Source organism: Neomonachus schauinslandi, chromosome 3, assembly GCF_002201575.2.
Source record: "Neomonachus schauinslandi chromosome 3, ASM220157v2, whole genome shotgun sequence".
Classification (NCBI taxonomy): domain Eukaryota; kingdom Metazoa; phylum Chordata; class Mammalia; order Carnivora; family Phocidae; genus Neomonachus; species Neomonachus schauinslandi.
The window spans coordinates 161,459,399-161,487,120 of record NC_058405.1 but is presented as its reverse complement, the minus strand read 5'-3'; the positions used below and the strand labels follow the sequence as shown (position 1 = coordinate 161,487,120).

The 27,722-nt window shown below is 40.1% G+C and overlaps 1 protein-coding gene across 1 annotated transcript; it reads right to left on the bottom strand.

Moving 5' to 3' along the window:
* Positions 1–496: 496 nt before the first annotated feature.
* On the bottom strand, positions 497–27,722 carry CD28 (CD28 molecule). Its single transcript, XM_021703146.1, has 4 exons — positions 27,602–27,722; positions 7,127–7,483; positions 6,761–6,885; positions 497–936 (listed from the first exon to the last, which is right to left on the bottom strand). The coding sequence occupies exons 1-4, from the start codon at positions 27,654–27,656 to the stop codon at positions 808–810; spliced, it is 666 nt and encodes a 221-aa protein (XP_021558821.1). The 5' UTR covers positions 27,657–27,722; the 3' UTR covers positions 497–807.

Here is a 27,722-nt window from a genome sequence, read left to right as displayed (position 1 = left end):
CTGGAATGATCTGCCAAAGAGGTAACCCTTCATTTCCTGGCACATCCTTGGTATGGGAGTACTATTGTATTCTTTTCAAATTATACTGTGAATACTACATTGAATTCCCATCACAAGGAGTAAGGAGAGCGAGACTGTTTGCCTCAAAATGCTTCGAAGGAATTCCATTGGTCAAAATGACTAAATATGACCAGAGTTCTTAAAAAAAAAAAAAAAAAAACAATGTCTATATCTTTCTAAACTAAAACAGTATTAAATAGGAACTAAGTGGCTCATTTCATGAATGAGAGACAGTGTTTTAATGATTGTTCAAATGTATAAGTCTCCCTCCCCTCTCCCCCACTCTAACCTATTCCTACCCTAACCCCCATTTAACCAAAAGGAATAAGTTTCTAGCCTTTCTTCTGCATCTAAAGAGTCCTTCCATATCACACTTCACTTGACCACAATGTTCAGGTGAGTAAGAAAGGAGTGAAATAGAAAGCAGATTTCAAGGTTAACAGAATCCACGGCTTTTTTTTTTCTACTGCAACCTCTTAAGTCAATAAATACATGGCAAGTTGGAATTTGGGTCATGGCACGACAAGATAGAGCCTGCCACAGTAATATTCTTTAAACACACTTCAGAGTCTCAAAATAATGTTATTTGGTCTAGTCATTCAAGAAAAATTGGCATGGGAGCTTAGTAAGAGCCCATAAAAGGAGCCTGTGGCCGGCTGAAGACGAGGCGGGTTTTTCCTATCCAGAGCAGTTGTGTTGGGCAGGTGAAGAGCTGCCAGCCGGCTCGCATCTGGATAGGCGTCCGTGTCAGGAGCGGTATGCTGCAAAGTCGCGAGCTGGGGCATAGGGCTGGTAGTGCCTTCGGGCGGGCCCGGGCCTCCGAGGGGTCATGTTCATGTAGTCACTCTGAAGGATCCTGCTCCTCTTACTCTTCATCTGCAGAAAAGAGAAGTGTCACTGTGAAGGGGGTCAGGGGACAGAGGGACATATAGTGGGAGGAGTTCTAAGACTTGGGGGAGCAACTACTCAGAACATAGACTGTCAAATGAAGCTGGATACACCTGAATTCATTGAGTACCTTGGACCTGGATAGTGCCTAATTAAACCTAACTACTTGGAACTCTTCTAAATTAACATGCAAAATCTGAATCAAAGAAAGTATTTTAGATAATGTACCCATATTACCCTCAATGCAGTCATTTGAATTCCAAAAGTGTTATCTAATTAACATATCCACTGTTGATATGTAAATACTCTTGAAGGCCCTTCCTCCTTTGAAAAGGTTAAGCATCCCCACTGCAATCTTCTTACATCTGTCATTTGCTTAACAAGCCATTTTTCCATCATTAATCCAAGAGGACTTTCACCCCTCTAGAGTCTGAAATAATCGTAAATTCCTAGCTCTGGAGTCCAAATTAGTGGAGAGGTATACTTCAAGACAACTAGTTACATTCGTATTCTCTGATGTGTACGTACGTTTCCATAAAGACAATAGTGTCACTCAGTCTGTTCCTGAGATTCAGCTCCTTCTGGATGAATTTCTATCAGGGGTGAGGGAAGTAGGGACAATACTAAACCCAGAGCAAGAGTTACACGCACCATGAATCTTAGCATAGTTTTGACTGGAGTTTAGGAGCATCTTTCCTGAACCAATGTGATGGTAAATTTTACATGTTTGATAAAAGACCCATAAAAATTCTAAAAAATAGCTACCCAGGTTTCTGAATTCAGAATTCCCTTTATGAAGAAAAAAAAATGTCTATTTCTTGATACTTGGCCTGATGCATAAGTAGATACATGCCATGTGAATGACATGAACCCTTGAACAGGTAAGTGAGCAGGTGACTTTTGCCCTGGCTTTATTTTCATGCACTCCTCCCTGAGCCCTTCACACCTTCCTTGTCAAATGAACATGAGCAAGTGTTAAAGAAAGGCTTGAAAAACACTGGCCTCCACATTACTAAATCCAACTAACATGTTTTCAGTCTTCATCTTTTGAATTATCGGCAGCATTCTCTATTAATGATTACTCTCGCCTTTTTGAGACACTGTTCCACTTTGCCTTCCGTGAGATGGTACCATACTGGTTTTCATCCTACCTTTCTGGCTACTCCTTCACTGCCTCCTTTGCAAGCTCACCCTTCTCTAAGTAGCCATTCAGTGTTAGAGCTCCTCGCAGGCCTTCTCCTCTATTCACTCCCTTCTCTCTAGGCAAACTCATCCCCATTTGCAGCTTCAATTACCACCTATTCACCCAAATTTATACCTCTGGATGAGACCTCAAAGGTACTTCAAACTCAACATGTCCAAAACGAAACTCAGATCCTCCCCTGAAGTCTGGTCCTCTCCCGGTGTTTCTATTTCAGTGAGTGCCACTGCCATATATACAGTTGCCCAAGACTTCCTAAGTCTCCTCCTTGACACCACCAGCTCCCTTTCCCTTGTCCCAGGGGACATTTGACAATGTCTGAAGGCATTTTGTGTTGTCACAACTGGGAAGAATGTTATGGCATCTAGTGGGTAGAGGCCAGAGATGCTGCTAAACACCCTATGGTGCACAGGGCAGTCCCCATCAACAAAGACCTACCCAGCCCAAAATGTCAATAGTGCCAAGACTGAGAAATCCTGATCTAAGAAGTCTGATCATGAAAAGGAATGGAATGAAAAGGAAGTAATGGATAAAAAATATGGGACCAAATTTAGAATGAATATTGTTGGATTGCTTGACCCTCCCTTCTTGCTCATCCCCAGAGATGACCGATAATTTGAGCCTGGGAGACTGGAAGGAGGCTGTTCCATACATAGATATAAGGCAGGACAGTAGGAGAAGTAGATTTGTAAGAGAAGGTTACAAATTCAGCTTTGGTCATTTGGGATTTGAATGATGGATGGATAATCCAGCTGAAACTAAGAAGAGGACAGCATTAAACAGACATAACTGGGAGATTCATTCAAGAGAGGTAGCCATGGAAACACAGTGGGTGAGGGAAGTTTCTCTTCAAACATCGTGGCTCTACATCCTTTCTATAAATAAGGACTAGAGTTCTCTTGGGCACAGGGTTATGCCAGGGCAGGAGAAACTTCTGCCCCCAAATAAATGTGGAAAGCTGCTGCTGATACCTGGCAAGCATTTTAGTACTTACTCCAGCTCTGAGGACTTCCCTTGCCAGACTCCCAAATGGCAGTCTTTGCCTCCAGACACCGAAATACAACTATAGCTGGTAGAGAAGCCCCAATAATGAAGATGTCTTGGGTCTGAGGCTCTCCGGGTTGCCCAAAGACTCTGAAAGATCTGCTCATTCAGCTCCCATGCTTCCCCTCATGGTGTTTTCAGATGGTGGATTTAGTCCACTAAGCTGTAAACCCAACAGTGGGATGGAAATGACACATGCACGGCTGGGAACACAATCCAGAACCCACAGTGTCCGTGTGCACCTGCCTATGTGTGTGGAGAGGACTCGCCTTATGTGTCTGTGTGACTGGGTCCTCTATTCTGCCCCTTCCCCATTCTGCTATGTCTGCTAAAGATGTGGGATTTCAGGACCACTCCTCTTTCGCCCTTCCTCCACCCCCACCCTCACCCGCCTGTTTCCTGGAAGCAGCAACAAGACACAATTCACTTCAAGGCACAGTCTTCAAGAGCACACTGAATTTAAAGGCAGATACCACCTATCCACACACTGTCCACGTTCCCCACATTGTGACTGACGGTGGAGAAGATCATGTTTTCGAAAAGGCTCCTTTAGCCTAAGAAAGAGAATAGGTTTACCAGCTCAGCTGAGTGAGTGGAGGATTGAGTGACAGTAACAGGTGCTGTTCGGCAGCAGCCCGGCACAGGGGAGCACTTTATTTATTCAAATGCCAGCAACAGGTCAAAAGCTGGGCTAGAATGTGCAGCTGCTCCCAGGAACCCACTCAGCCTACAACCGCCTGTGGTAGCTCATCATAAGCCCTCAGGGAGTTCCGGAGAACAACAGCTCACACCAAGGCATAGTGCTGACCAGCCAAAAATAGGCTCCCGGAATAGGACCCAGGAAATGGCTAACCTCTAGGGATCCCTAATGGCCTGGCTGCCTTGCTCAACAAGGTGCTGGTGGCTTAAACAGTAATAGCAGCAAGAAAAGATGAGCCAAGGGGAAAAATGCGATGTTATCTTATGAAATATAGACATATATTTATTTCACACCCTTTTGGGCAGAGAGTACAAAGACCTAGGTTGAGATGCAAACCAAAGGGTTCTTATTGGACAACCTAATTGACTATAAGAGGCCACAGAAGATAAGATCATGCCAACCACTGGCTCTTCCTAATTCACAGGGAACTTATGAAACAGAGTAAGACCAAAGTTAAGTTTTCTCAAGACAAAGCAAGTAGTACTACCAAAGAAAAACCCATGGTATCTATGATGTTTCCAAGTTGAAAGTGAACTGTTTAAATTCACTGAAAATGAGAAGTGGTTTTTGTTCCTCTGGGTGATTCCCATCACTGAGCAAATTAGTGCCTGATTATAGTAACTGATATTCTAATGTGTATTTACAATAAGTTTTAAATGATGAGCAGTACTCTTCTGGCCACTGAAAGTTAAAGTACTTTTCCCCAAATGAATTCCTGGAAAGCTGGTAAATTACACTGCCCTAGGTCAGCATATTACAAGGGAGCCCCTGTCCTGGAAGTGGACACATAAAGCCACCACACCTACATTTTAGATTAAGAAGTTGAAATTCCCAAGGGATAAAAATAAGGACTAAGATTCTAAATTCTAAAATCACTGGCAAACACCACAGAGGTTCAAAGTGGGAAGGTACCTTGTATGAAGATCCCAAGATCCAGAAAGATGAGGGACTCAACTGACATCAGAGGAAGAATTTAAGCAATATTTCTCTACATAAAAGGCTCCCAGGGTTGAGCAACTTGGAAGAGGCAAGACAGGTAAATATCAAGTTGCTATCTAGTATAAAAGATTTCCAGGAATAAACAGCCACTTTGTTCCCTACCCTACAGAAGGGACAGATTAGGCAACAGGCAGCCTAACAAATGTCTATCTGCCCCTAGAGTCTTCCAAAATGTTAGAAGCATGTGGGGAAAGATCGAGAGGCAAACTTTGGAAATTGGCCAACAGAGTTTAAAAGGATCTCAGGCAGGACACCTGGATGCCTCAGGCGGTTAAGCATCGGACTCTTGGTGTCAGTTCAGGTCATGATCTCATGGGTCATGAGATCGAGCCCCATCTCCGGTGCTCAGCAGGGAGTCTGCTTGAGGATTTTCTCCCTCTGCCCCTCCCCGCACTCGCACAGTCACGCTCTTTCTCTCTCAAATAAATAAATCTTCTAAAAAAGTAAAATAAAAGAATCCCAGACTGGATCTATCATTTACATGACTGTGAACCCAAGGCTGCCCTCCTCACCTCTACCCCCCCACCCCAGCACCAGGTCTTTAGTAAATAGGACAGTTTCACCTGGTGTGGGTTCCAGAAATCACTGACCCATATATGGCTTAGTTAAATGTGTAGAATATGCCTTAAAGGGCGCCTGGGTGGCTCAGTCAGTTAAGCAGCTGCCTTCAGCTCAGGTCATGATCCCAGGGTCCTGGGATCGAGTCCCACGTCAGGCTCCCTGCTCAGCAGAGAGCCTGCTTCTCCCTCTCCCACTCCCACTGCTTGTGTTCCTGCTCTCGCTGTCTCTCTCTGTCAAATAAATAAAATCTTTAAGAAAAAAAAAAGAATATGCCTTAAAGATATGTTCATTTAAGTCCTTAGTTTGGCCTTTATGAGGGTTATCAATTCATCAATTTGATAAGCACTCATTAAGAATTAAATATGCTTAATACCAGATGGATGGTGAATATCAAGAGAAATGGTCCTTTATCCTTGGGGAGCATACATTTCTTATTGAAGAAATGACTCATACATGCATCTAACTTATAGTAAAAAATTCAAAGACAGCATGGAATCAATGCAGGAGATATTCTGTCTCACACTGTGTACATGAGAAAGGGAGATTTCTGAGTAAGGGAAAGATCGTTGGCAAGGGAGTACCATCTTAACAGTGGATGTGGTCATCAAGATGGTTTCAAAATTTCAACTTTGAAGAAGGTAAAGAAAAATATGCCAGGTTCATGACATGAACATTTGCACAAATTGGTAAACTCTAATTCAGTGCTGAGAGCTCAGAAAAGTCTAACTCCCATTATGGTTTCATAATGACAGCAAACACACTTGGCCTCACAAAATTCAACTGCTTCAGAGGAGATAAAAATATGACTCAGATAAACAGACCTAGTTTCTTTGCTAGGTTTGAATGCATAATTTCAGGAGCCAAATTTCTCACAATTTTTGACCCTGAACCAAAATTGTTCCTTGGTTTCAGTGCCTAGATTCCCAAGTCGCTTTGATTGTTATACATATGTATATATGAAAACTATTTTATACATCATTATGATATTGCAAAAGGGGAAGAAGAAAAGTAACTGGCCCTAAGACTCCCACCCCCTACCCCACCCCCAATTTACCCATTTAGCTTCTTATTCTGCCTGGCCACCTAATTAGTGCCGTCTGGAAAATTGAATTCACATTAGATTTTCATCTCAGATAAAGTTGAACAGGCTAAAAGAGAACCTACCCAAACCTAGCAGGGAAATAACAGCAATAATAATAACAACCACATGTTAAACAGAAAATGAACGACATGGGCAAAATTCTTGAACATGTTCAGATTACACGTGCAGTGGAAAAGTTACACAAAAGCAGTGTTGCTTCTCTTACCCAGCAAGCACAAAGAGCCACTGTTACTAGCAAGCTATAGAAAACTAGGACTCCACCGACCACCACCAGTACCCAAAATGGCTTAGAAGATTCAGGAGTCGGCTGCGCTGGACAAAGATGTTTCTCTGAAAAATAGAACAGAGCGGGTTAAACAACATGGAAGTGGCACTTGAGTACATTTCTTTCCTTCTGAACATTATAGAAGAATGGGAAAGGGATCAAAATACGCAAAATATCACTAGTGTAGAATGTGTAGACTTCCTCTCTGGGATTTATCCAACCCCACCACTGATCATGACCTAGTTTTCAAGAGTGCCATTGAAAACCATTACTTTAGAGCAGTGCACGGGTAGAGTTGTGTGTTACCTTTCACATGGATAATGGTCCCATTGCTCTTCTCATTGTCTATGTAAGGAGGTGGATACATGACCTCAATTTTGCAGAAGTAAATATCCGTTTGGTTAACAAACAACTTCCGGAGGTAGAATGTCACTGTTTCGTTGCCCAATTTCCCATCACAATCGAATCCTGTACTTGAGTAGAACTGAGGCTGATGAGAGTAATTTCCATTCACAACACAGACTTCCACAGCACTATCTACTCCCTTATAAAGGGATGCCCGGAACTCCTTTGAGAAGAGGTTGTGGGTATACTTGCAGCTCAGGTTGACCTCATTGTTGTATACCACAAGCCTGGGCAACTGCTTCACCAAAATCTTGTTTTCTGAAGAAGGAAAAATCATTTGCTTAGAACAAGGGCGTGAGGACTTTTTTTTTCCTGAAATCAAGACAAATTAATTAACAAAATAAACAGATCTCCAGCAAAGGCTTTCTCTTGGCAGATGAAGATGCAGGAGCTCTTTGGAAGATAATTATACTGAGAGTTTAAAAGTTTGTGTTTTGATATTATTTTCATCCTCCTTTGAATGAAACGATGGAGCGTGTTTTCACTTGGAGGGCAGAATGTGGCCTTCTGTTGGCACTGAGCACCACAGCTATGGATCTGGAATTTTTGAATCTGTGCTAAGATTCCAAAGATGTTAACCGTGCATAATTGTGTATCTTCTTGATTGAGTGGGATCCTTGGAAATGGCTTTTTAACACCTGACATGGATACACAAATAGATCTGGCTTTAAGTTGTGATACAGGCTTTTGTGAAGGAATTAAAATGTTTTGAAACATTTGGACTTTGTTTGTTGACCATTCCAAGAGTAGGATAAAAAGTAAGAGAAGACATAACCCCAAGAGTTGAACTTACCTTCCATAGCAAATTCTGAGAGGAGCCTTCTCAAGCACTTCACATAATCATTCCCTTAAATCACAGGAGATGGAAGAGGTGTACAAGAGCTCTGCCTCTATTCCATTTCTCTACCTCTATGCTATTCCAGTAAAAGATCAAAGAATCTGGAGACCACCTAGTTCAGTCTCTTCACTTTTAAAGCAAAGAACCTGAAGCTAGGTATTATAACCTACACGAGGAAGAGAACACATCTATTCCATCTTGTTTACCACTGTATCCCCATTGCCTGGCACATGACAATATATTCCTTTTTTTAAAATGACTGTATGAGGCCCAGAAATATTAGATGATTCGTCTAAAATCGCTGAATAGATGGTGAGCAAAACTACGACTAAAAACCCAAGTAAACTACAACCACCTGAGAAATAGACCACTTAACTAAGAATCAACTTCGCAAATTTCTCTAAATTTTCCTTTACTCTAAAACAACGAATTTCTCGAAAACAATGAATGGCTTTGTGTCTCTGACTCAAAATTTAATACAGGCCAAAAAAGAAAATTGCTGTTATTTTGGGTTATGCTAATAATTGTCTACCTATTTGCATTTTTTTAAAAAAGGTTTTTTGAAGCCACACCCATACTGAAGAGCCAAATAAAATAAAAATCTATTAAAATAAAACCTCCAATTTAACCTGGATTTGCATTCAAGTGTCAGGTGTTTTGTTTTTGCTTTGGGAAAAAGGAAGATGCATAGAACTAAGTTACTAGCAGTTTTTTGTCACCTGCATTGTTCTCAACTCTGGCTGTACATCAAGAACTTAAAAAAAAAACAAAAAAAAACCTATGTCCAGGTCCCATTTCCAGAAATTCTGATTTAATTAGTCTATGCTGGATTGGAGAAGGGATTTGTATTGTTTCTTCTCATTTTTTTACACAACTTATTGAAATATAATTCATGTACCATAAAGCCACTCTTTTCTTAAGTTCACCCTTTTAAAGTATACAATTCAGTGGTTGGGTTTTATTTTGTTCTCTTTGAGTATAGTTGACACACAATGTACCACATAGGGATTCAACAACTTTATAGTTATGCTATGCTCACCACTGTGTAGCTACCATCTGTCACCACACAACCATGTTACAATACCATTGACTGTATTCTCTATGCCGTACCATTCATTCCCATGTCTTACTCATTTCACAAGTGGAAGCCGTATCTCCCACTCCCTTTCACCCATCTTGCCCATCCCCCCCACCTTCCTTCCCTCTGGCAGTGGTTTTTTATTAAATTCACAAATTGCAAATGGATGGCCACTCTCCAATTCCAGAATATTGTATTTTTATTGCCCCCAAACAGAAATCCCATACCCATTAGCAACCACTCCTCATTCCTCCTTCCCTCTAGCTCCTGGCAACCACTGAACTGTTTTCTGTCTCTGTGGATTTGTCTATTCTGGGCATTTCATATAAATGGGCTCATACAATATATGGCCTTTTTTGTCTGGCTTCTTTCACTTAGCATCATGATTTCAAGGTTCATCTCTGTTGTGAAATGTATCAGAACTTCATTCCTTTTCATGGCCAAATAATACCTTGTTGTATGTATATACACATTTTGTTTTTCCATTCATCACTTGCTTTCACTTTTTTGCTATTATGAATACTGCTGCTATGAACATTGATGTGCACATTTTTGTGTGGACATACGTTTTCAGTTCTCTTGGGTGTATACCTGGAGTGGAATTGCTAGGTTATATGGTAACTCAGTTTAACTTTTTGAGGAGCTGACAAACTGTTTTCCAAAGCAACTGCACTATTTTACATTCCTACCAGCAGTGTCTGAGGATTCTGATTTCTCCACCTCCTTGCCAACACTTGTTATTGTTCACTTTTGTTACTATAGCCATTCTGGTGGATATGAAACAGTATCTTATTGTTGTTTGATACGCATTTCTCGAATGACTGATGATGTGGAGCATTTTCTACATTCTTTTTAAGCATTTGTCTATCCTTTTTAGAGAAATGTGTATTCAGATCATTTGCCCACTTAACTGGGTTGCCTTTTTATTGTTGAATTGTCAGAGTGCTTTACATATTTTTGATGCAAGTTTCTTATCAGATATATGATTTGCATATATTTTTCCCATTCTGTGGGTCATCTTTAGTATTGTCATAAAAATTCCCCCCTTTGATTCTAATATTTAGTGAGGGTTGAAAATCATGATCGTGTAACAGATTTCTCAAGCTGACAGCATATTAGAATCAGCTGCAGTTTTTAAAAACCTTTGATTCCTGGGCCAATTTAATCAGAATCTCTGTGTATAGGACCCAGACATCAATATTTTTAGTTTCTCAGGAGATTCTAATTTGCAGTCAAGTTTGAGAACCAGTGATTTAACAATTGAAAACTCATTTCTTATCCTCAGTTCCTAGGGCCTCCACAGGTTTTTCCAGCCTCATCTCCTCAAACCCAATCTCCCCAATTAGCCGGACTGTTTTAAGTTAACATCCCAGCAAAGTACTGTGTGCGCATTCCTCTTTCCATACTTTGTCAACTAAGTTCATGGCCTAGAGTGTCTCTCCCTTCTCAGGTCTCAAAATGATTACTATCTGTATCACTCATTTGCCATTTGGTCAGGTTCTACATGTGGAACACCTCTTGTTTCATATGCTTCGAGCTCTTGATTTGTGTGTATTTATTTCCTCTAGACTTCCAGTTTCCAGGTCTTCTTTGAGCAAGGACAATCTGTTATGTTTCTTTGTATACTACGGTGTGAACGACAGGATCTCATTAAATAATCAATAAGTGAAAGGTGGTAATCTGACTGTGTCATTGTTATCAGCAGCTAGGTCTGACTACCATCATTAAATCCTTATTCAAAATTTGTGTCTCAACAACATTAGCTTCATTTATCATTCATTCAAACACCCCCTAAAAGCACTGAAAAACACATATAAGGAACCAAAAGTTTCAACCTGTCATGATAGGGAAATTCAACTTGTTTTTTGTTGCATTTCATTTTGCTTGGTTTTATTCTTTGTTTACTTAGAAAGAATCACTGGTCCAGTTCTGATTAAAAGAACCAAACCCAGCAAGAAATGCCAACATCTCCCCCTGCTTTTCAAGGAGCCCAGGTCAGGCGTTGGTGTTTCTGCTTACTGAGCCCTCCGGGGATTGTTTCTGTTCCTAATTATTGGGATTCTGTGTTAAGGGGCAGCAAATTCTTCCCGCTCTGCCTTTAAGAGCTGACATAAGGAAAAAAATGAGCATAGGACTTCTTTGCTAGAGCAATAAGAGGGAGCATAAACAGGAAAACCAAGGAAAGCTGGAGAGAAATCCTGGATGGTGACCAGGTTTGGCTTCCTTTTCCCAGCACCCACAGTGAGGTGGAGAGAGGGGGAAAAGAGACAGAAGAAGGAGAAGAAGCTCTAGCATCTATACTCCAGTAGTTTGCTGAATGTCTGATATCACTCAGAATGTGACACCCTCCCAAGATGCACACAGAAGAGAAAAAATCTATTTCCCAAAGATGAACAGGGCTCAGTTTCTATCCTTGGGCAGCTTACAGTTTGGTGGGAAAAAAGGTTCATAAACAGCTGCTTTTAAAATAGTGGCACAGTGATCTGCACAGCATTTCTGCAGGCAACTGAAGAACCAGCTAAGGATTTCTGAAAGTGACTGCGGACCTGAGTGTGGAAGTATGCATACATGTATTCAACAAGTTTATTAAGTAAAAGCCTAGCAAGATGAGTCTTTGTGTCAGGGGGTGAAGTGAAGTAGGAGAGTGTGTGGTGGAGAAAAGTGTGTGAGGTAGTGGCCTACGGGGAACACAAGACAAAGAGAAAAAAAGAAGATTCTATGCAGAGGAGATAAGGAGGTAAAAAAGTATGGCAGATGTGGGGAATTACAGCTGTCTCCGTTTTGCTGGTACATGACTTGTAAAAGACAAGACTGGCAAAACAAGCATGGTTCACAGCTTGGGCTCTCCTGCTGGAGATGAACACCTATTGAAGTATCTTAAGCAGACAGGTGATTTCATTTTATATATACCACTTTAGTAAAAAAGTGGAGGGTAAATTTAAAGGGCACGAGGATGTAAACAGGGAGACCAGTTAGTATCCAGTCGTAGTAGCCTAGGCAAGAGGTGATAAGGGTCTGAACTAGGATTACAGAGAAGTAGATGAGCTCAAGAAATATTTACAGGTTAAAACTGGCAGAACTCAGCATTGGCTTAGATGTGGTGAGGGAGGGAGAAGGAGGAGTTAAAAATGATTATCCTCAGGCCATACACACCAACCAGTAAGTAATCCTGTTTTTCTTTTGCCTACTTCTCTTCTTCACTCATTATGAGAAACTGAGGTGACGTTTAGACATCTGGGCTATGAAAAAGACATTCTTCCAGCCTAAGAGACCACTGCAAAGAGAATACGAGTTACCTCAAAAGTTCCTGGGAACACAGTTGACTCCTTGGAGCTTAGTTCACTGTTTTCTGTTCTCACAAGGGAGAAGTGGTGGTCTTTCTCTCCCGAATCTGTTTTTCCTTCACAAAGCATAATATAGTGAGATAACTAGAAGATAGACTTTCCTTCTGTTCATCCATGGGGCCTCCAAATTCAAACCTCGGCATGGTTAAGGGGATTTCTCTGAACCCATTCTACCTCAGCACTACAAATTGAGCAATCTCTCAGAGAGGAGCAATCCAAGATCTCAGGGTCGTGACTGGCTGTTACATATTCAGTATTCTCCTGGTTGATGGCACATCCAACAACTGCAAAGGGGAAAGAAAAGTCCTTTTTTGTGTGACTCCTTTTACTAAAATTTGTTGGGAAAGAGCTTGAAAAATATTGATTACATGACCATTTGATGAAAAGAGACATCCAATGTATTTGTCAATGTTTACTTTTTTCTGTCTTCCATGTCAACACATAATTTTAAAGCTAGGTGTTATGCTTGAAGTGGTTTGCCAAATATGTGCTAGTGTGTGGCAATGGTCTCCTTGGGTTCAACCCAAGTTAAGGACTGGTTGATAGAACTTCTTGTTTTCAACATTTATATCCTGATAGCCCTTGGTCCCACCTTGGTTCATGTCAATCATGTAGAGAAGCCTAAGTGAGAAACCATCTCATAGGACTTCAAAATCTACATCTGCTTTGAAGGCACACTAAATGAAAGAAATTCACTTTTGGTGGCAGAAAAAGATTACCAATTTCTCTAAATGATATTGAATATATGTGGTCATTATAACTTACGGTAGACACAATACTTATTTTTTTCTTAAAATGGAGCATTGTGAAATTGCACACCTTACTCTATTGGAGTGGAGTATTAACGTTGATAAGTCACAGCTACCAGTAATGGAAAAATCAAATGATATTTGGCTTTGAAATGTATTTTTGGTTCTCTGAGTTTCAGGGAATCCACAGGACTTCAAATAATTTAAGAACACATTGTAAAATTTAAGAATATACCCAGACTCAGAAGACACTAGAGAAATATTTAGCTTCCCTATACTAACTTGTACTTGAGTCCTTTCATACTAGGACTGAAGAGCACCCTTCTCAGGTTTATTTGGTCTGAGCAGACCTAGCCTTTCCCTGTGGATATTTGGTTTTCCTTCTTGTAAGTAGTCAGGCAAGTCTACCTAGGTCAAACCTACAGCATTCAAAGAGAAACATTGTCAGTCCATCACTTGTATTTGCTTCTGGTATCAAAAGATTCGCTTGACTGACATTTCTCTAACTGAATTAACAAGTTGTTTTGATGATGAATTTAGTGCTTTGCTTTCAAAGCCTTTCCTAGCAGCTAAATCAGCTAAAGGTGTGGAGACAGGAAGCTGTAACCTCAAACCTCTCTCCCTCACAACTCCTTAACAACAGGCAACATGAAGAGTAAGATTTGAGGTGAAAAGGTACTTATCTGCTCCCTATAAGTAAGGCAGTGAGAGCTAAAAGATTTCCCACAGATAATCTGTGAATCTTGTGATACAGTTGACTTTTAGAAAATTGGAAGTTACTTGTACTTCCATGATATTTGGTTACAAAAAAACTTTCCCTTTTTGCCTGTTGTAAATGGGTCAATTACTATTTTAATAATCAACTCTCTGCACAGGTGGAGTGGATAACCATCTCTCAGGTGTGGTTCCAAGCACCAGAGAAGGAACCCTGCCCCTGAAAGGACCCTCCTCACCAACTCTATTAATGCTTGGATTTCAAAAGAAGATGAAGCCTAAAAGGCAATGTGGAAAAAACATTGACTTAAGTTAGTAATTGTGGCCTACATTAATAGAGCTACAAAGTGTTTTTCCTATTTTATGTCATATGAACTCCATATTAACCTGTGAAGTAAATAAATAGGACAGTCATCTTTATGCCCATTTCACAGATGGGGAAACTGAGGTTAAAGAAGTCAAACAAGTTGCCCAAGTTTATAGGACAAGTGACCTTTACAACTTGGCTCATGCTTCATTTCTAATCTATTATTCTTTCCCTCTGTTAGGTTGCATCAAAATTTCAACACAATTTCAGTGATTGATTATAGATCTTCTCAAAGTTGGACAGATAATTGGATGGTATTAGAAGAGAGAGTTAGGAAAATACCATTGAGTAGGGGAGTAAATGGAATGGAATCCGGACAAAACTAAGTTAAAATTCGATTTTCTCCACCATTTTGCTGGAGTACCATCCTACAAAAAGTGTTCAGCTGGAAGGAACCTTGGAGGTGACCTAAGCCAAAACCTTATTTTATAGCAGAGACAGCAGAAAACAAAAAAGTAATTTTTTTTAAGCAAGGCCACACAAATAATGGAAGAGCTATTTATTTATGTTTCTAGGAATAATGTTTGAAATCATGAATGTTCTATTCAGAAAACCAACTTTGTGTAGTCAGCAGATACACTTGATTTCATGGTCGTATTTACAAAAACTATGTTTCCAAAATTTCTTTGGCTGTAATGCATGTGTACAAAACTTTTGCTTATGATTTCAGAGACTTCCTGAAGGTTATAAATGGATCCCAGATAAGGCCTACAGACAATATCATCACATGAAATGCCTCTTATAAATTATTTCAGATCCACAACCAACAATTATGCCATCTCAGCTCTTCTATTTCAGCTTGCCCGGGTGTGTACAAAACACTTTGAACATGAACATTAGTCAGTACATAAAGTCACTTTTCAGTCTAAACCTCACTGGGCAAATTCTTAACCTCAGGGCCTTTGTAAATCACATATGTTTATCACATTTAATTTATGATATGCCATCTTTCCTTTTCTCTATCATAGCACCATAGAGAAACAGAAAGGCACCTAGAGGTTAGTGAACCAGAGAGTGGAGTAGACAACACTCAAGACTGACATTTGCATTGAGACGTTAAGGAAGCAGTAAAAGGAGATATGATAGGTCTTTAATTAGCAATGTGACTTTCTTTCGGAACCTCTTAAGAACTTTACTGGGTTCCATCTCTGCACATCACAATCAGTTCCTTTTGCAGCTTAAAAATCGGATTGTAAGATCCTAATCACATCGTTTCCTTTTTTAAAATTCTGACTGAACAGAATTTAACATGTCAGGCAGTAACCAGAGAAAATGAAAGCATTCTATTTTCAACCATCTTGCCCTGTGGTGTTTGCGAACACACTGTGAAGGTGACGCTGGTTTCCTTGGCATAGAGCACCTCCCTCCTGACCACAGAGCTGGTGAAGTTACTGTAACTTTCCTCTGAGTACATTTCCTATTCAGGCCTAGGATACCCTTCAACACGTGGCCATCTGACCACTTGCTCCTTTCTGGGCTCCATAAGGGGCAGGCTTGCTCACAGGCCAATCCAGTATTTGCTCAGGAACCTGTGAGACCAATTGTGCTTTCTGGGAGGAAAGTGGCTCTTTCCTCTGTCTGTGGCTCTGGTAACTCTGGCTGGTGGCACGGCCTCATACAGATGTGAGAAAGAGGAGTACAAAACACTCATCAGACTTTCACCATCTTCTTTGAGCTAATAGGAAGATAAAAACAAAGCTATGAATGGCCTAGCATACCTTAAATGGCTCCAGACTCTCTGAAATTAATGATAAAAAGGGGGGGGGGAGAAGTAACACACATTACATTTTCAAAATAACTTTGTGGTCATTCCATCTAGTTTTCTAATGGCTGTCATCTTGAAACTCTCCCCAATTTCACAAGGAATAAAGATTTAAGGAAAGCACCCCCCCCCCAAAAAAAAGGGCTTTGAAAAAGCATGTGGTATATACATATATGTGGTCTCATTCAGGATCCCAGCAGAAAACAAATGGCACACTCAAAATTGGGCAATAGGAGGAAGGTGTATTTATAAAAGGACTGTTGGCAAGGGTGTGGAACCACAAGGCAAATGCTAGAAACTGTAGCTCATGGCAGCAGAGTTATGACCACCCTTAGGTCTAAAAGGGCATGAGCAGGATGAGGTTACCAGAGCCAGAAGGAAAGGGAATCGTGTAGAGGAGGCCACCACAACAGATGCAATGACTTTGTTCAGAGAAATAGACCATGGGACCAAACCTGCCCAAGACTGTGTACAACTATCAGTTCGAACAAGCACATTTATTCTTATTGAAAGGGTGATTTTTATTCAAAATCTAGAGACCTTAGTTCAAACAAATGCAAATGATTATAGATAGCAATAAAAATAGAAATGGAAACTTAATTAATATATTTACTCAACAAGCACCATTCTGAGCTCCATGTTTCACCCTCATCTATGTTTGTCCCCAGGAAGATACTATAGTGTAGAGGACATCTGTTCTTGTCCTTTTAAAAAACTATTGTGCTTCATGCAACTGTCAGAAAGTAACTCAGAGATCAAGTAGTTCAGTAGCAAAAAGTCCCAATTGAATACCTAGTCATTAATTATGGAGAGAAAAATTACCAGAATGATCAATGAATACTTTCTGAAAAGAAATTTCCATGTGTTGGAAAATTCTTTGGTATTCTGACTTCTGCCATGACAAAGTCATGCATTTATCCAGTAAATAAATAATAGAACCAAATGTACTAGGTTCTTGGGAGATGGAAGATGTAAAAGATACAGCCTCTTTCTTCTAGGTGAAATCCTAAGGTAAGTACACAATTAGCTATACTCCAAAGCCATGTATGGTCCATGAGCCTTGTCACAACAGTCATATAAAAGAGGCCTTGTTTCCAGACAAGATGATTTTGGAGGCTTTTATGCAGACAAACTGGCCTTTAGCTGGGCCATGCAGTTGGGGGCAAATTTAGACAGGCTAAGATGAAGGAAATAGCTTTTATTTTTTTTTTAATATTTTATTTATTTATTTGAGAGAGAGAGAATGAGAGACAGAGAGCACGAGAGGGAAGAGGGCAGAGGGAGAAGCAGACCCCCTGCTGAGCAGGGAGCCCGATGTGGGACTCGATCCCGGGACTCCAGGATCATGACCTGAGCTGAAGACAGTTGCTTAACCAACTGAGCCACCCAGGCGCCCTGGAAATAGCTTTTAGTATAAAAGTTTATTGGGGACCAGCAGAGCATCCATTTACATAAAGGGGAAATAAGTAAAGACGGCTGATACCAATCATGAAGAGCTTTTAATGCCAAGAAAAGGCACATGGATTTTACTAGGAAGGCAACAGGAGACATTGAAGACACCTGAGTTGAGAATAGGGTGGTAAGTGCCCCTTGGGGAAGGTTAGCACAGTAGTGCAGAGTGCACTCACTAGAGAGAGGGTAGAGCAGAGGCAGAGACCAATGGGGAGGCTGTTGCAATAGCTTTGATGTGAGCTCACAGAGCCTGAGGTGCAGAGGAGGTAGCTGGGATGGAAAGGACAGACGAGGAATGGGTACTTGGTTGTGCTCACTGACGGTGAACAAGAATCAGAAATGACAGAGTTTGTGGGCTGGGTGAGGATGAAAGCAGAGGCATTGTTGACAAAATTAAGCAAGTAAAGAGAGAACATTTGGTGAAAAGATGTTGGGTTCAGTTTTTGACACACTGGGTTTGAGGGGTGGGTAAGGCATCCCGAAGGAAAGGTCCAGGAGTTAGGTGTGTTGGACTAGAGCTCAAAAAAGTCAAAGATAGATGTGTATATCAGAATGTCATCTGTATTAGGATGACAGTTAATATCAAACCTGCTTAAAGCCATTGTCTGTATTATCATCCATCCCTAATGCTCAGAGACACTGCCCAGCAATGCAGGGTGTAAGCACTCTAGAACTGAAACTTCCTAAACACAAAGCAATGTAAATGGGTGTGATGTGACCCAGCCCCTACAATTCAAAGGTCTACAATTGTCCTCTCAGCCCCTAACGCTAGAAGGATAATCTAAGAGGCCGACAAGGCAGAGCACCTTATATGAAAGCTGCCAAACCACTCCCAAATATCCAATTTTATTACCCTAAAAGGTCACCTGTAATCCAAATAGTAAGTAACTGGGCTTTATAGCTTTCTACATAAACAGTATGACAATAATTCAATCTTACATCTCCAAAGAGCCTGCTCAGGGCCACCTTGACACATACAGAATCTTCTAGGCAAATGTCATGACTTGGAAGTTTGAAAACTTGAGACAACTTGAATTGTCTTGTTAAAACTGATAAAAGCCAGCATTTTTATTCCACGTAAGAAGCATTTTTAAACCATAAACAGACCTGAGATGTCTTCAAGTCCAACCCCCTCACATATCAGACGAGGAAAAGAAGGCCTAGAAAAGTTTTGTCACATTTCAACAGACTAAAACTCCTAATCGCATCCCCCCTACCTTGAGAAATCAGTGACTTTAGCTTTTAAGTTTGGGGAAAAAAGGGGGGGAGGGAATTGGGGGTAGAAAAACAGACATGGCCTCTCCAAAGCCAAGGGCAAGCAGCAATATCCTTGATCCAAAAAACACTGGGAGATCCTGAGATTAACTTTCCTGACTGGAAACTAGAGCCCTGCCCATGATTTGGGGCAGGATTGATCTGAACCTGTGACCCTCTTGTTTCAGCCATGAGCTGAGGCCAAGCCAAGCCATATTGTACATTTTTGAAGGCTCAAGCAAATTTAAAATAGAGATGGGCTAAGTCTTCAAAGTCAAGGTACGTATTATCCTGTGGCCCTTGTTGATATAGGTTTAATACTAAAGCCTGTTCTGAGAGAATGAAATATATATATATTTTAAATAAAACTTTTTAATATCAGATGCCAGCATGTAATCATTCATCTACCCTTGCTCCATCCTAACATTATATCTCTGGGGTATCTCTGCCCCTATAAATCTCTTCTCTTCCTTCCCATTCTTCTTAGAGATTTGTCCTCCTCTCTCTAATACTCCCATCCTCTGTGCTCCAAATCTCTCTCCCCATCTCCTGGTGAAAACTGCCTCTGTTCTTTATTTTTCTCCCTCCTCCTCTTTTATTTCCTAATGGCCCTCTCTCCCCTCCACCCCTTCAACACTAGACACACAAACACACACACACACACACACTCACTCAAGAACAGCACTTGGAATTCCTCCCACATCTCAAACATAATGAAGTCACTCAGTTTGCAAATACTTATTACATACAAGAAATGGTGAACATTATAGGTGATAGAAATTCCTAACTGTCTTCACTTTACCTAGGAATTTCCTCTCTTTCTGCTGTCTCTATTCTGTTCTCCACTTTTTCTTGACCTTTTGAAGTCTTATCTTCTTTCCCCACCTCTGTACCTCTTTCCAACTGAACCCAACAGCTTTTCTCCAAACAAATGTTCTCTCTTTACTTGCTTAATTTTGTCAACAATGCCTCTGCTTTCATCCTCACCCAGCCCACAAACTCTGTCATTTCTGATTCTTGTTCACCATCAGTGAGCACAACCAAGTACCCATTCCTCGTCTGTCCTTTCCATCCCAGCTACCTCCTCTGCACCCCTTCTTTCCCTTCTTCTTTTGAGCTTCTGTCTAAGCTCAAAAGTCTCAACTGGCCTGCTTTGAGTCATAACCAATAGCCTTCCCAGGCCACTAATCACTTCTTCCCTTATATAATTAATGCCATTAAGCACTGTCTCTTTTTGAAATTCTTTCCTCCTTTGGCTTTAGTGATGTTCTATCAAGGCTCTTTCTCCTCTTATCTCTCTAAACACATTCTGTCTCCTTCACTGGTTCATCATCTCTTTAGCTGACTCCTAACCAGAGCAATTTTCCAGATTTAGTTCAACTCTCTGCTTTTCTACAGTTATACTCTCTCATTTCTACTAGCCATCCATTTCCATGACATCAGCCTTACTCCTAAGATGAGGATTCCTAGATATTTTCTTCTACCCAGATCCCATAGCTTCAGGTTTACACTGGACATTTTTCTGCCATTTCAAGCCTTTACTTCAAATTCAATGTGTCTAAAACTAAACATTATTTTGCCCCAAAACTCAGTTGCACAACATCTTGATTTCAGGTGGTAATACCACCATTCCTCTATTAAGCCAAAAACCTTGACATCATTCTTGATCCCTCTCTCTCTTTCACAAACCAAGCACTACATCCTGGAATTTTACTTTTCAAGCATCCTTCAAAATAGTTACTTCTTGCTGTTCCCACATTTGCTACCCAAATTCTAATCTACTACCCCTCCTCCTGGCAAAGTGGCAGAGTGTTACAACGTGATCTCCTTGCCATTAGTCTCTATACATTCTAGACCATCTTGCTTCCAAAAGCTTCCAGCTGCATCACAATGCCTTGAAAATGAAGTCCGAACTTGGGGTATCAGTGTTCAGTCCTTGGTTTGACCTGATTCTACCCTACCTTTCCACGCCTCCACACATTCAGTTCTGGCCAAGAACACAGAACAATATTCCTGGTTTAATTTCTTTACTTGTATTGCTTCTCCCTCCTGAAGTAACATGGAATTCGTAAGAATATGAATCCTGGAGCAGGTGTCTGGATTTACTCACTTACTAGCTGTGTGACCATAGGCAAGTTGGCTCTATTTGCTCCATCGCTCAGTTTCCTCTTACAGATAAGATAATCATAGCAACCATTTCAAAGGATTTCAGGGAAGAATACGTGATTTAATATAGGGAAAGCCAGGGAGAACAGCGCCTGGCACAATGTAAGTGCAAAATAAGTATTAGCTAGCAATTATTATTAATAACATCATCCATTCAAATCATATCTAGCTTTAATGTCCAGTTCAATTCCCATAAATGCTTACTATTCCATATTAATCTTACCAGAATATTGATGTTATGCTTCCTCATTTTAGTACTAACTCATTCATTTCCTTCTTCAACATAGTGCTTCCAGCACTGTGCTGGAATAAGTTATAACTTCACTGTGCTGTGAAGTCATAATGATGAATAAGACATAATCCTGCCTGCAAAGAGCTCACAGTCTGGGGGGAAAAACAGATGCATCAATGCACAATAACAATTTTGGGAACCCTGAGAAGGAAGGAAGTCCTTCACTTTGCCATTTAGGGTCTCGGAGAAGGCTTCTTCAAGTGAGAAGTGTAGGGGACATTTCAGATTACAAGCATAATGTATGCAAAGTCATTAAGCCATGAAGGAGCAGGGGAAGTAGCCAAGAGTTAGCTATCTGTTTCCCGCTGCTATATCGTGTCATGTATGGTCTTCTCAACTGGATCAAAAAGTCTGTGAAAGCAGAGAGAACTTAGTTAATTACACAAGTCAGTCCTTATACTTCTTTTCCTCTTTTTATATTCCTTCAGACTCCAATTGAGATTAAAATATAACAGAGGTTTAACAAATCTTCGTTAGATTGAGTTATACTCCCAATGGAACTCCTCTTACAAATCCATAATAAAGACTGAATACCCAGGGAGAGCTTCCTCAAAAGAGGTGAATCTTGCACTGTAGTCATAAAGTGAAAGATGAGTAGGATTTGGATAGGTGAAAAGGGGGAGAGAGGGAATTCCAGGAGGGCTATAACATCAGAAAGGTCATAAACGCAGAGGGCAGGGAGGTGAGACTGTGAAGAAAGCTGCAATTTGGGGTTTGAGGATCTTATATTAGGGTGTGAAAGAAGGTTGATTGGATAAGCAAGAGGGGTTCAGCCTTAGATCATCCAAAACATGCCGGGAAACATTGCAAAATCACCTTTCTATTAGCATCCTCAAGGAGCTGTCAACACAACCTCCTTTTCAATAGCTTGAGAGATACCTAAGTTCTTGCCCATCTCTAAATGTCTGTGGTTGAATTCACCAGTTCTATGGATGCTGCTGCCTATAACTGTTTGCCATAAAATAAATTACTACAGAGAATCATTCACAATGATGCTAAACTGAAAGAAAAAAAATTCTAGAAAGATCTCACAATTCTCGTTTTTACTTCTTTGAAGCTCAAATTGGGTTTTTGTATCAGTCATAGAACCTAGAATAGCACCTAGAAGATGTTAATAAATACCTATCAAATGAGCACATGAATGAAGACCTGTCTTGCTAAAGTGTAAGAAGAAGGAGGCAATTTATAAAACAGGAACCCAGTATTTTAGAGAACAGTAACCTAGTAACACCCTGTTTTAGTCCCCCTGAGAAGCTTCAGTAAAAGGAAACATTCTTCTCATGTGTGCCCATTTTCACCCAGTGTCTATGGGACAGAGTCTGTGGATCAGAAATGGAACCCTTCTGGACCCAATATTCCTAAAAATGGTCTTAAATTATGTAGCCTTATTAGTAGTAGTGTTCAATATCAAAGAAAGTCATCAGGTTACATGGAAGCTGCAGACACAGCCACAGCAATGTTCTGACACTTCATCATCTGTAAAGTATCCCTAAGCAATGAAAAGCACAACCCTCTACCTTCTCAGCAAGTGTAAAAAAAACAAACAAACAAACACCCCACCTACGTTCCTAACAAGGGGATCTATGTCATTGTTACAATGTAAGACATGTCAATAATGCAGATTCTTGTATGAATGAGTGGGTGATGAACAGGAATTCCTGCCGTAATCAATACATTACGTGGTGAATTGTGAGCCATGAAGTTCACTTAGTTACTGCAGAAAAGGGCCCCTGATTAGATCAGAGGTCAGAGTGAACTATGAGTGGGTGACATTTCTGACACCATCAGGAACCATTAACACAGTTACCTTGGCAACCAGAGTCCCACAGATAATGAAGATGATGACAAATGAAAAAGATGATGGTAATGGTGATGCAGAGATAAAGTTGCAGCTCAAAGTTAAGTAAGAAATTCTCCACCACAGTGCAGGTTTTCATCCAGCACCAAAAACATAAACACACGTAACCCGCATGGTGACACACAGACCCAGTCAAGATGCCTATCACCTTAATATTGAAATACCTAGGCCAAAGAAGTCGAAACTCTCTTGTTCACATCCTTTAACAAATGACCAAGTAGCCCTTGACCCCATCCAGTGCTCCTCTCTTCTGATGTTCAGTGTCACCAAAATGAGAGTAACAGGCAAGAAGTTAGACACCTGCTTTGCAAACACTTCTCCATGGAGCCTGGGTTACCTTCCCTCCAGCTTCAGGGACCCATTCTCATGCAACAGTTCTCAGTCTGAAAGCACTGGGTACCATTTTTTTTTTTTTTATGACCACGCCATGTTAAGACCAAAAGAGGCAAGAAATCACCATAAAAGAGACACAGATTCCTTAACACAGCTTCAAAAACCAGAGACCCCGTCAGTCAGTCACAAAACCACCCAGATGTCATTTTTTCCAGAAGTTCAGCTAAACCATCTACTGAGAGAACAGTACCGGCCTCTTTAAAGTTCCATAAGTAACAAATTTCTTGAAGAAAAAGGCAAGCAAAAATTTAACCAAGATGAGAGGGAAAAATGAAAGATTTTATCCTTTTCAGTGACCTGCTGCAAAATAATGTGCTTTGAAATATGGCTTGCCCTCTGATTTGTGGACAAGAAAGTTTGCAATCGTGTCTCCTTATCGATGCCTATACTAGTTAATAAAGAGCTATTGTTTTAGAGATGATAAACCACAAACAGAATTTTCTTCTAGGGTATTGGTGGCCTAAAACTTTTCATTTTGTAAATGTCAGCACCCTGCCTACGGGAAATACTTGAAGGAAAATATCCACACATGGTAAAAGCTGAATGGTAGTCATGTGGTGTGTGGCATTTGTCCACTCATGAAAACAGAATGAAGACATTAAAAGGGAGGACAGGGGGCGCCTGAGTGGCTCAGATGGCTAAGCGTCAGCCTTTGGCTCAGGTCGTGGTCCCAGGGTCCTGGGATCAAGCCCCTCATCGGGCTCCTGGCTCAGCGGGGAGCCTGCTTCTCCCTCTCCCCCTGCTCCTGCTCTCTCTCTCTCTCTCTATCTCTGTGTCTCAAATAAATAAAATCTTTAAAAAAAAAGTAAAAATAATAAAAGGGAGGACAGTCTAAGTCTTAAGAAAAGACAATGAGACTCCCACCCCACCCATAAAAAAGTTTTAATGTGAGAGCTTCAGAGTTACGATCACAGATTCATTTCTCTTTCTAATCGGTCTGTGAAAATGACTCATTCTATTTCTTGATATTGATATATTGATATTGATTTTACGGTCCTTGCTATAAAAGTTCTTGCCTTTAAAAAAAATAGAAAGTAATATCCTGTCTTAAACAATGTCTATACATCTGAAATGGCCATCGAATTTACTTCAGATAACAAAATATCCAGCTGATTTTTTAACAGTCAAAAAAACCAACGAGTCTCCCATGCAGTGGATGTCATTGCAGATACGGCAATCTGCTGATTACATTGCCTTTTCAATGCTCATCTCTCTCTCTCTGTCTCTCTCTCTTACTTTCCCAAGCCCAGACTCACGGCAACGCTCCCCTGTAAGAGGTCAATTACTTGCCATTATGAACAACTACCTCAAAGGGGGCGTTTGCTGAACTAAAAATGGAGTCTTTAATTACCTTGCTTTGCTGATGAGTTTTTATTAAATGCCAACCATCTTCCTGCCTTCTGTGCCTCTCTCAGAAAAAGAAGTGCACGCCAAGGGAAATGCAGAGCATTGGAGAAATCAATCACGCTCGAACTGGCCATTTTGACAGTTTATTTGCTGAGGTTTGGGGAGAAATGAAAAATCCTCTCGTGGAAAAATAAGTGGCATTGTCCTGATTTTTATCTTCATACTGGATGAGTAGCCTTGCTGAAAAATAACCAATATGGGCTGAAAAATCTATGAACAATGCTGTCCATTATATGCACACTCCTTCTATTATCAATCACAAACTGGTTCCCTTTCAAAGAACTACGGTTCTAAACTGGACTCATATCTGAAAATCCAACAAAATCCTCTCAGTTTGTGGATCTCAACTGCACAATTACTCAAATCTGGTAGGAAACATGTAACTTTAGTAAAGAAATTGTCTAAGTGAACATTTCCTCATGCTTCCTAAATTATACCTGTCTAAATTAGCCATAAAAATCTTTCTACAGCATCATTAAAATCATGAAGACTCAGGTTAGGTTGAAATTTCATAGAATAAGCATTATTTTAAGCTTTGTTGCAAGCCAGTGAGTTAGAATTTTTAAATTAGTGGGAAAAAGGACTGTTCTTCCTTTTTATTTTTTTTTATTTTTCTTTTTCAAAAAAGTGTAATACTGTTCTTCCTATACACACACACACACACACACACACCTCAACACAGACATACCAGAAATCTCTCTTAATGCTAGGAAGGACAATTACACTGTGACCAGAGAATTTTACCTTATCTATAATTTCTTCATGGAGGGCAAATACAGAGAGACAAAGAGCATATGGCAGGTTTTACACCATTGATTAGAATGGATCATGCATTTTTTGTATGTTGTAGTTATTTTATCTCAAGTTTTCTTACTGAGAGAAGCATTTCAAAATTGCCTTCTTTACCCCTTTCCTACTTCATTAGATGGCCACTCAGCATCAAATCTTAAGTTATTATGGGAGTGAGTTGGTATTCACAATTTAGATGTATCTCAAAATAGAAAACAAAGGTCCCACATGTGTGTATCCTTAGCAGGGTTTTTAGCTACCTCCCTTTCAATAAATGTTCTAAAGGAAAAATATAAAACTTTGCGTCTTACAAAAATATCTTCAAAAGAGATTCAGTGAGTTAATGACAGATGGATGTCCACAGAGCACATCAGGAAAGTATTCTGTGTACAAATACTTAATAGTTTCTGTGAGAATGAGCTTCTCTTTCTTTTCTGCCTACTCTGTCTATCCTTTACTGTGTGATCAATTAAGAAATTTAAATATCTTTAAAAATAAATTTTAAAGATCCCTTAAAAATAAAGTCTAAAGACCTTTTTTAAAATAAATTTTAAAGATCCTTTTAAAATATATTTGGTAGCTCTAAATGCTTGGCACCAGATACTGGGGCATAACCTAGCTCACCAGCTTATGTCTTTCATTGAATGGGTACTTTTTATAAATACACGCAGTTTATAAATGTGCTCACTGGCACAGAAGGCAAGAAAATAGATGGGTGTATATGTAACTATTTGACTTGTGCTGGTTGGGAAATTATATCCTTTGGAGCCCATGCACATGCTGTTAAGAATAATAGCAAATAATACAGTCTCCACACCCCCCAAAATAAATGAGAAAGAAAATTGAAGATTTTCTTATTATTCTTATTTAAATGTGCTCATTAATCAGTACAAATCTTGAGTCAAGTGAGACACTTCTCTAACTCTGAGAACAAGTTAAACAAACACCTGTCTCCAGCCCACCAAAGCAACAAGGTCTTTCTGTTTGGAATGGTGATTTTCCAAAGATGGTTTAACCCTGGATGTATCTGGAGCTATGAAATTATAAACCATATCACATTAAGTGGAATAATGTCATGGTCAAGGGCATAGGCTGAAGAGTCAGATTAAGGTGGTTCAGACCCTGCCTCCCATAACTAGTATCTGTATATTCTTGGACAAATTAACATCCCTACCCCTTGGTCTCTTCATCTGAAATGGAATTCCTTTATAATGGTGTTAGGTGTGTCCTCCTCATCATCATTTAGAACTTAAGGGATTTTAATCTAAGATAACAGATTTCAGCCAATTGTAAAAGAAAGTAATTTATTGGCATTTGTATTGTGCCGCCTTCTGTAATCACTCCAAAATTCATTTTGACACACTCAATTCAATTTGAGTAGACATCGTAACTACAACTAACATTCATCTTGCAAGCCAAGCTCTGACTGTACTAAGCATTTCACACAGATTATTTCATTTTATCCCCCCAATGACCTTGAGATAAGGTTATTACCATCTCCAATTTATAGAGAAGAAAACTGAGGCTTAGAAAGCTCACATACTAGTCTAAGCTTAGCTAGTAAGAAATGGATTGGCGATATGAATCCTGTCAGTCTAAATCCAGAACTTTCAGAACCAACCTACTTATAGCTGTTGTCTTAAAGTTTTTTAAAAAGCATAATTTTTATAGCTTCCTGGGACACTATCAATTAATAGCTAAATAAATCTTATTTAATTGCAAAGAATGTTTGCTAAAATATTATACTGTAGACTGAGAATCAGTGAGTTTCTTAATAACAGGCTGCCATGTTAGAGCAAAACTACATTTCAAATGTCCACATTTCATAAGTCATCTGAAATTTAAGATGAGCTAAGCCAACCGAAGACTTGGAAAGAAAAACCGAGAGGAGGAAAGAAATCAAAAATGTTTACCTGTTACTTGAATTGAGGGGAAGAAGTTGAGAGCCAGAAGCAGCCTGAGGATCATTGTGCTAATGGTGGGCCAGGGCTCCAGCCCCTCCTCCCCGAGGAGCCCAAAGTGTGAGGGAAATTG